The sequence below is a fragment of the Pagrus major genome, chromosome 15 (genome assembly GCF_040436345.1).
Source record: "Pagrus major chromosome 15, Pma_NU_1.0".
NCBI classification, from domain to species: domain Eukaryota; kingdom Metazoa; phylum Chordata; class Actinopteri; order Spariformes; family Sparidae; genus Pagrus; species Pagrus major.
In genome coordinates, this window is record NC_133229.1 from 14195882 (window position 1) to 14206439 (window position 10558).

At 38.1% G+C, this 10558-nt stretch overlaps 1 protein-coding gene across 1 annotated transcript in view; it reads right to left on the bottom strand.

The window, feature by feature from the left end:
* wdr11 (WD repeat domain 11) overlaps window positions 1-8173 on the bottom strand; it is a 64619-nt gene extending 56446 nt beyond the window's left edge. Inside the window, exons 1-5 of the mRNA XM_073482150.1 lie at window positions 8008-8173; window positions 6590-6701; window positions 3707-3860; window positions 3278-3451; window positions 2709-2910 (exon numbers count right to left, since the gene is read on the bottom strand). Of these exons, the coding sequence (XP_073338251.1) occupies window positions 2709-2910; window positions 3278-3451; window positions 3707-3860; window positions 6590-6701; window positions 8008-8093 (728 nt within the window). The 5' untranslated portion in view covers window positions 8094-8173. The remainder of the gene's footprint in view (window positions 1-2708; window positions 2911-3277; window positions 3452-3706; window positions 3861-6589; window positions 6702-8007) is intronic.
* Between the last annotated feature and the right edge of the window lie 2385 nt (window positions 8174-10558).

Sequence of the window (10558 nt, forward strand, 5' to 3'; positions counted from 1 at the left end):
ACAACCACCATTGCTAAAGAAAGTCTATTTTCTATTTCTCTAATTTATAGTTATTATCATTAATAGTTTAATGAAATCAAACCACATTTTTGATACCATCTATAGTCAGGGTATTTTTTCTACAATAGCCATTCAATGTATTTATATTCAGCAAATACTTCTAAATATAGTAGTTTTCATCTTTAGTGGCAGGGTCCGCCATTCCCACACTGAATTCAAATGGCCTTCAAACAAACAAATCACAGAACAGGACACATGTATTTTACCAATGTTTTTGTTACTAACTCACTGTTTACAGTCGACTGTCTTTGCACCATGTCAGAGTTAAGTTGCTTTTTTTTTATAGCTGGTGCAATGAGCCACTGATGTATTTCTAACAAACAAGCTGCTCAATGAGTTTTTGTTCCCCAAGAATTCTGGGATCTGTAAAGTTAAACCTAACATGGTGGTTAGAACAGTAACAACTGCTGTCTAAAATCTTTTACGATTGTCTTTCTAAATTATTTATTTATTATTTATTAATGAATGTTCGTTTAGTTTAGTGATATTAAATTTATAAATATCAAAAATAAAAAAATTCTGACAATTCAAAAAAATTGCATTTTGTTTGTCCATGTGTGTTTGCGTAAGGACCAGGCATATGTGAGTGTAAGCGTGAAGCCAATATCTCTTGATAAAGGAACATCTAGACTAATAGTTACCTAATGAGACACTAATGTGCAGGATTGTGTTTTGTATAGGAGGTTCTTGTTTAAACCCCCATCTATCAACCACAGCCAGACAGAGCCAAAGAGGAGAGATACTGTAACACTGGACATGATAAACGTCCAAAATCGACACACAGACGGGGCAACTGAAGGAATACAGCAATTATACACAGTGTGAAAGGTGAGGGAAGAAGGTGTCAATTACCAACAGAAGACATGAAGACTGAAACGGACACGCGAGGGAGGCAAGATAAAGAATAAAGGCAAGTAAGATTAATGGAGTGTTTGTTATTACGGCTGGTTGGGTGGGTGGACAGAGAGGCAGGGGTGCTGCCGCTATAAATAAGCCTGACAGTCACAACCGCTCAGGCAGGAAGCTGCCAGCACATCAAAAAAGCCTTTGGTTCCTGATCTGTCTAAACTTTTGTAAAGTAATGCCTTACACAATTTATTAAGTTTGTCACTTAATGACATAAAAATGAGGTTAGCCGCTTATTCTTGTGTGTCTCTGTATTAGACGGCAGTGCAGTAAATCTGCCAAATGATCAAATCTTTCACTATTCTTCAGGGAAATCTAGGCCCTTCATTTCCACACTTATCTTGATTTATCACCAGATGTAAGGTTAATTGATATGACACTTTCAATCCCAAAAAAGCTTAAATTTGAACATGGTCAAATTGATCAACGTCAAACCATGATGGAAAAAAGGGTTAGCTGTACATCAAACTCTGCACTTAGTTGATCAAAACGAAAGAAAAACAGAAAAGATGATAAATCCATTATTGATCTTGGATATCGAAGCCTGTTATATTATCCTGATACAGACACATCTTTTACTTTGCTTTTTACACTCAAGCAAGACATAAACAGTGCCTGAATGTGTCGTCCAGCAGAATAGGACATAATGCATGCTGACAGGTGCAGATTCAGTACAGGTCACGGGCACATACAAACAGTGTAGCTGAAGATGCCCTGAGCCTCATAAATTGTCTGATAATATTATCTCATGGGACTCCGTTTGCATAAACCTCTGTTAAGTTGACCCATAGCGATGCCCTTCAGTCCTAGTTGCCAGAGCAAAACTGAAAAGGACCATACTTGAAATGCAGACGAGGTTATGGGAGAATTCTAAATTGCCTTTCACACCGGACAAAAAACCCTCTAACACCCACTAACACCTGGCTTTTGTCTTCTATGTGAAAAGATTCAATCGGCATTCATTCCCAGGTCAAATGATTGTGTAGTAGTCAGGGGTCTTTGGCACATAAAAATACTTTTATGCCCGTCTCCGTTCAAGCAGCATTGTTCAGTTGACGTTACACTTAAATGGGAGACTGAAGTTAAAGAAAAAAAAAAAGAATCCAGTTTGCTGTTTTCCAATGCGATCATGAAGTTGAACATGACACACCTACCAGGCAATGGGAAAGGAGTCAATCGCTTATTTCATGGGTTTATTTAAAAAATGCATATACGTGCAAATTTTGGTGTAATATTGTATAAAACTATTGTAATATATGGGCAAGATTTATTTATCGAATTTAAAAATGGTTTAAAATATGCAAAAAATATATTCATACATTTTAAAGCAACATTATGTACAATTTTGGCATTTTTGTGCAATTTGGCGCCCCCCACAGTTTCTGAGTGGAACACCACTATTGTAAATTACAAGTCCCAGGTCAATAACAATTTATCAGAATTAATGTAGGTGCTGACTACAAACAGAACTCATTACGTCATAACAATGTTATGTGTTGACAACTTGTATGTCGAAGTTAAAATGTATGTAACGCTGTGATCCTACCCTCTCACTGAAGTTACACAGTGCAGAAACAACTGATAGGGGGGCAGAGTGGCTGAGACAGAGACACCATTCACCTTATTTCAAGACACTGTAGCATCAACATGATTTTGAAGCTGTTATTTTAAGGTAAAAAAGTTACATAATGTCTCTTTAAAATACAACTATGAAAGTAAAAGTCTAATACAGTGGCTCTTACGTGGGTTTTTCATTGGTGATGAGCACTTTGACCTTGTTGAGGGCCTTCTTGGCGCCCGTAGGGGCCGGAGCAGCAGCAGGCGCAGGTTTGGTGTGGGCGGGGCTTGCATGGGGGCTGGCGATGTAGACCTTTTTGCCAGCACTGCCTGGTGGTTTAGAGTGGGTAAAGTCTGTGATAAAGACTATCCCTTCACTGGTCAGCACTGCCAAGAAAGATAAAAAAAGAAATTAAATTAAAAGATGCATCTGGTTGTCACAGCTGTTGTGTTGGCAGCTGTGCATCTGCCACTTGAGAAAATGTCTGTTTTCTTTTACCTCTGCTTTTTCTGAAAATGAGATGTTACCAACGGTTCAATGGTTAGCATATCTGAATGCCATGCATCTTTCTAAAGGTGGCACAGTGTTTCTTATATGTGTTGATATATTCAGCAATAGTATTGATGTTCATTCCATACTGAGCTTGTAGAACCATAAATCTAGCTACAATATAGAGACATGCATATGTGGGCAAGAGAGTAAAGAAGTGAAACCATGAATAAACTTAGGCTGAGTCAGATGTTGTTCACCTACACGCCATGTTGGAGGGGTCAAAGGGGTCAAAAGAAAAGGAGAGGATGTTCTCGGCGTAGCTCTTCTTCCACAGCTTGGTGCCTGTGTCTCCATTCCACAGAACGATGTAGTTGGGAGGGTGGATTGCCAAGAGCAGATCGCGAGACGCATCCTGATTCCACAGCCACTCCAAGTCTGGCAGAGAAAGACAGCAAGACAGAGCGCAGAATGTGGGAACGAAGAGGATGGAGGCGTAGTATGCGCCAGGGAGAAAGACAGAGAATGATGGTAAGAGCATCTTAATGAAAACAAATGGCAGACAACAGAGCAACAATTCTCTAAAGTTTCTCATCGGCAGTGCTGCCAGGGAAATTTCCCCTTCCTGCACAGAGCCGATAGACAAAGAATCAATCCAAGCCTACAAGGAGGGGAAGGGGGGCGATCTCATACCCTGGATAGGTTTGGAGTGTTCCTGGATCTCACAGTGAGCCGTGCCGCTGACCACATCCCACACTATGATCTTTCCTGAGGCATCACCCGAAGCCAGCCGCAGACAGTAGGGAGAGCTCAGATTGTGGTAGTAGTTTTCCCTGGACCATTTCACCTAGCAAACACAAAAACGCAAAACACATGCTGAGTATCTGGCAGTCGCTATGGAAACACTGCAAGATTTCCACATTTTGTTGCCATTTGTGTGGATAAAGTAAAAAACAGGAGCTGAGGAGAACAACATCACTAATTAGCTCCAGAGCAAATACTCTCTTTTCTTAAGGAAAATAATATCCTTGAGGAATTTAAATAAGGCTTTACCACAGCACTGGAACTGCTCTCCCTAAAATTATCACACTTAATTATGATGAAAATAGGGTCTCAATTCGTGTCCTCTTAGTGCAGTAATAGATACAATTGACCCTCATATCTTAATCAATAGTTGTTGATTAAGCCAAAAGTTGGCTGGTCTTTATGACTGTTGTTGAAAACATACATCAAGTGGAGGAAGTTTTAGGTCAGTCTTGGTCTTGATCACATATCTGAGAAACCAGACTTTTTTTTTAGGTTGCACAAGGAAGCTTGGTGCCATGATATGAGAGAAAAATGTATGTTTCCATAGTTATGCAGATGACAAACAACTGCACATCTCTGCCGAACAAAATAACACCGCAGACTTCTTCTTTACTCATTGCTTTTTGGCAATAAATAAATGGATGAGCAATTAAAAAAGTTAAATAAGGACAAAACTGAAATCATGTCTTGTTGGCCCTAAAATAGAAAGAGAAATGCTGTTTAGTAAGCTCTAAATCAACTCCCTCAGTTAAACTTGAGGTATTGAGTCTTATCAGAATGTTATCCTTGATTTAGATCTAAGCTTCAAGTTCCACATTAACAAGGTGATGAAACGAGAATTTTTTAACCTCAGAAACATAATGCAAGTTCGACTATTTATAAATAAAAACACGCTGAAAAACGTATTTATGCCTTTATTGAAAGCCAACCATGTTTCCACATCAGCTTTGTCGGAGTTCTTGCAACAATAGCAATGCTGGGGGCGTGGCTGAGGGTGGTGACTGTATAGTTGTGACATCACAACATTAAGGAAGTCCTGACAGCTCATTTGAAGGCAAAGTTTCTAAATATGGGCTGTGTGCATCTCTCCATGGATTACAGTTCTTATAACATCTAGACCTGACTTTATAATAAAAAAAGACATGGAAATCTCACTTTCTAAAATATGGGACCTTTAATCATTCCATTATATCCCTGTTTGTATGTACATTCTATGTCTTTTTCATGTGAAGCACCTGATGCATGTAAGTTCTTTGTTGTAAAGCACTTTGAGCTGCATTCCTTCTTACACAACAGATATAAAGATCTTCTCATTAACTGTAGACCAATCCAGAGGAGGTCTTGTTCGTTATTAGTGCTTATAGAGATTTTAACTAATGACTAGTGCATATAAATGTGGGTTTATGGGACCGCATTGAAATGCAGCCAATGCTAGCTCTAGACTTAAAAAAGACAAATGAGTGTATGAACAAGTTGGTGTTTAAATAATTGATTCTGTCTCTAACGCATTTGTTCCTGAATAGGCGTGCTTTATTGTGGCTAGTGGCTACTTTTTCTTTTTTGTCTTTTTTTTTTTTATTCCGCAAGCTTTCTTATATCAGGCTGGGTGGTGGTGAGGAATGGCCCACTGCTGTGGCTGTGGTGCTTTACAAGATTAAAATGTGCTTCAGAGTGAGGAATGAGAGCCTCGGATTGAGCCGAGGCACTGATAATCACTGTAGAATTTATTGTCCATTATTTACTCTTCTGCAAAACACACAAACAGATACACACACACATAAGCAAACAAACACACCCCACAAGCAAACACACACACACGAAGATTCGATAGGACTCTCCGTCAAAGCAGAGGCAACCTTTATTGGTGCTCTGGTGTTGGCTTACACAGTGAAGCAGAGTTGAATCTGTCAGCCAGAGAGTGACGATAACAGCTTAGCTCAAGGTCATTCAATGCTAACATATATACTGTGTGATAACATGTTATTCTTTAGCAGTTGTGCGTTTGTATTTTAAAGCACAAAATCAAGCAAGAAATGGACGTACATTTAAAGGACATACAGTATGACATACTGTACAGTAAGTGGACTGAAGATATTAAAGCTTACATACTTCACTTTCAAACATGCTGACTTAAGGTGCTTCAAGGAACACTGGTGTTTTTGATTTGAGGCATCACATATTCAATACACACTTTCTGTGATTGAGAACGTAAACAAAACAGGCAAAAAGAAAAACAAGTGCCCAAAACAGAATTTTTTCATCCAACATAAACTTATCACATTAATTCTTTAACCTAAACTTCTCTCTGGACTTTTTATGCTTGTTTTTCTCCTACAGCTGTCCTTGAAATAAATTAAATTATTTGTTGTAGCCTATGGAGCACAGCTGCAGCTATTAGTCAATTAACTGAATAGTCAAATATAAATACACAAGAAATTGCCAACAATAATTACAGTTGATTGATTGTTCCACTAATTTTTCAGGCAAAAACAACACATTTGCTGTTTCCAGCCTCTCAAATTCGAGGATTTGCCACCTCTTTGATTCTCACTGAAACTGCTTTGGATGGTTGGACCTCATTTTGGGCTCTGGGAAATGTGACGGCCATTTTTCAATTTGTTTTTATATATAAATAATGTACAATTTTATCCAGAAAATAACCATGAAAAAGTTATTATTGTGATCGAAAAATGAAAATAATCATTAGTTGCAGCCCTACTATGAAGATAAACAAACACATGAAGAAAAAAGTTAACTTAGGAAACTCACCTTGACAACATTAGCTTTGTGCTTCTCCAACACCTGGATGGTCTGGGCCGTCTTTGGATCGATGATGAGAATGCTGGAGTGACATCCTTGAGCTATCAGGCCCTGCCAACCCCTACAGTAAATGAAAGCCAGGGAGAATGATGGGAAGAGGAGTAACACATAAAGAAGGTGAATGATGAGGCCATCATTCTGTGAGAGAACAGAAAGTTCTTTCCACTTCAGAACGAAAGTGGGAGACTGAGCCAAGTGATGCACAAGACTATATATAGCACATTTTCCAGATGTGAACTTAAACATCTTATGACACAACTTCGATAAATGTGCCCATTTGCTCTTGCAGTGGTTTGCATAATATTTCTATTGAATGTGGTATAAATTTAAAGCTGTGTCCACATTGCAAATTCCTGCTTTCCACTCCATGCCCATATCCATCTTCATATTTTAGTGTGGATACAACATCTGCATGCTGACCCATCCAGACTGCAGAAATATCAATTCCACACCTAATTTAGAAACTCATATACAGGCTGTGCTTTCAAGGACAGCCACAACGATTAATTGATTAGTTTTCATCTATTACATTAATCAGTTACTATACTTTTCAAGAAAAAGTCAAATCATCTGATTCAAGCTTCCAGCAGGTTTCTTTACTCCTCTACTACAATAATCTGAACATATTTGGGTTGTGGACAAAACAAGATATTTGAAAATGTTATCTTGTGCTAGGGGACACACTGATTGTCATTGATATTTTAAAGATATTCTTATAGATTTTTTTATAGCGATTGATCAATGGGGGAAAAAAATCAACAGAATAAAAATAACTGTTGCAATCCATCTTTAAAGTCCTAATGCAAAATGAGGATATAATTCACGGCTGAAAGCATTGTGTGACTGTAAATCAAAATTAAAAAATCAAAATCAAAACCCATTAACTACTACAACTATAATATGCACAACAAATATCATCAAACATATAATTCACATTTTCTCCACCTGCTTGAGGTAAACAACATCCAGAACATTTACACTGAAAGTCTTTATCAGAGGTGATTAATGCAAAGTAAGAGGTCTCATGTGTACACATTGAAATATGTGATAAATTAATCATTGTCAGCACCATATATGCGGAGTTAAACTGAGGCTTCCATATATCAGGCCCAGCAAAATGTCACATCACATCACATCACATGACACAAGACACCCTTCAGGTTTTTCTGTTTTCATAAGGAGAAATCTGCATTTTCAGCATTAATTAGCAATGAACTCCACTGAGGCAGTAATGAAAGGGAACAATGAAATGAAACGATGTACGACAATGTAATTAGCAGGTCGTAAACATCATCTGTCCGTCGCGATTTGACTAAATGAACCAGCTAACTACAAAATAATGCTAAGGGCAGAGATGCAGTACTCACCAATCTACGGCGGTTTTATTCTGTAAATTGAGAGTGCCAGTCAACGTCCGAGCCGCGAGTTTGATGTTGACAGTGTACGGAATCATTATTGTTGATCAGTATTTACGACACATTAACATTTGTTCACCAAAAGCAGCTACAGTTGATTAGCTTATATGGTTCGGCTGTGTTGAGGATTGTAACAGGAAGTGACGCGTTGTTTCGAAATGGAACGCCGTGTGGGAACAAAATCCGAGCGTGAAAGGGTTCCGACTAACATCTCACTGCACAGAAGCAACATATCAAAATTGATGAATTCTCTTAAAATGTAAACGTTTTCCCGGCCAAGAAATTAACAAAATAGCATTTCATACGTACTATTTAGATATGTATTTGTATTTATTTTACATTTTCCATCCAGCACTGCTGTAATAGCATAGTCATTGTTAAAGTAAAGAAACGTAATTTTCTTGTTTTTGTCGTGCTTGTTTTGTGAAAATAATATCTTATTAGGCTTAAGAAAGCATATATATATTCTCATTTAAATATTGGAGAATTGTTACGGTTCCATCTTTAAAAACTGTTTAAATTAAAGCTGCTGTTAGTGATTTATTTTTGATTAAAATAAGTGTTGAACAGCTCTATATTCCAACAGTAATCACTGTTATAGAGTATTTGGTCAGTAACCCACATCTCTCCTCACCCCACAAATTCGGTAAAAGAGAGAATAAACTTTCTGGAATCCCTACCCACTTTATCCAATCAGGAGAGAGAACTCCAAAAAGAGGCGGTCCTGTCTGCTCATGAACGCATAAACAACAGGATCCCCCCGTTTGCTGCTATGTCTGACGATTACTGCTTAGTGTTCGTGTGGTGACGTGAAAAGGAGGGAGGGGATTTCTAACACCAAAACGGACAGGTAGTTAGCTAAAACAACAGCAATGCTTACAGCAGCTTTAAATACAAACAAAATTGTCACTGATAACTTACTGGTGGTGTTAAAATTTGTAATTGCAATCAAGAAGATAAGCTGGCAGCATTTGCGCATGGAAATTAAATATCACCTTATGAAGTAGCATTTTAAACTTGATGTCACCAATTTAAGACCACCAAGAAGTTAGTTGATTTTTGAGTCTCTTTCCCAACTCGTCAAACACTGATGCTTTTGGCTGGTGGCCAGCCTGACCTACCAATCCAGAGTGACAGTATTTGATGAGTAGGGAAACCCAAAGCATTATTATTTGACGAGTCTGGAATGAGACTCAACAATCAGCTATTTTACAAATGGGACCTTTAAATCCGAAATATCATTACATAAAATATATCTGTTATTTTTTTAAAATGTTGTTTGAGCCATTTCATTTTTAAAAGTGAATAAAACTCTAGGACCTCAATAATTAATTTCGGTCACCAGAAATAACTTATTTACTCAAATAGTGTGGTTTACACCATTGTTCTGAATTGCATAATAGCTTATCAAATGATAAACTGTTGTTCCACCAAATTAGTCGCCTTCATTGTAATTTGGCTACTAATGATCTTATGCCCACCAGGTGCATAGGAGTTTCAAATACTGGGGAGACCTCAGGCAGATCACTGTGTCTATGCTGCCAGGAGCAGCATTCTGCAGGAAGGTGGTGATATCAAAGTCTAGCCTGATGGGCTTGGAAGCAGCACACAGGGGAGAGCAGAATGGCTTTTGGCCACCACAGCTGTGCAACTTAAATCTAAACTACCTCAAATAACTGTTGGCAGCTCAAACCATCAAAGTCTTTCTGCCTTTGATTTGGTGGCACTTCCTCCCTGCAGTGAACCAAGCTGGTGCGCTGGCTGATGAAGAACACACAGCCAGGACTCCGGGGAAAAAACACCTGTTGTGGAGACTGACAACCAATGCTTTCAGTTCATGAACAGCTCCGAACATCTCAGATGACCTTTGAAAAAGATATATCTTTTATCCACCCACTGTGGCATATTAAACAAGACAAGTTTCCACTGTACTAACATTGAAGGACATTTTTTTCATTCGTAGAAGCATTGTAGCGGTGTGAAAAAATGTGTAATACAGTCACAAGCTTGTATAATGAGAAAAGGTTAACAGCTTCCTCGCTCATGGTTCACGGGTGCAAATGCAGCACTGATAATGGTGTTTTCATAAAACAAGTGGCCTCATTGTTATTTTGGACTATTTTCTTCAGGGGGTTGTCATAAAACATTCAGTCTGGTTATGATCGTACCACATGTAATGCATTTACACACTCTATCACAACAATAAGCTTATTTTTTATTTTATAAGTTATTTCTAACATTTCTAACTTAACAAAATTATTATAATTTTCTGGATATATTGTAAGCTAGGTCCAATATACATATACATATACAGTAGGGGATATGAATTTGAATCTTCTGAGAACTGCTTTGTGGCAGACAGACTAAATGAACAGGTTCCATAGCTTGCTTTGTCATATGGTTATTGGATTTATGTTAGAAAATCCCTGCAGCTCTTTTCTGATTTGCATGTTAATTGTCAGTTTGTTGACTCAAGATCGCATCAACCTTTACATCCTGGATG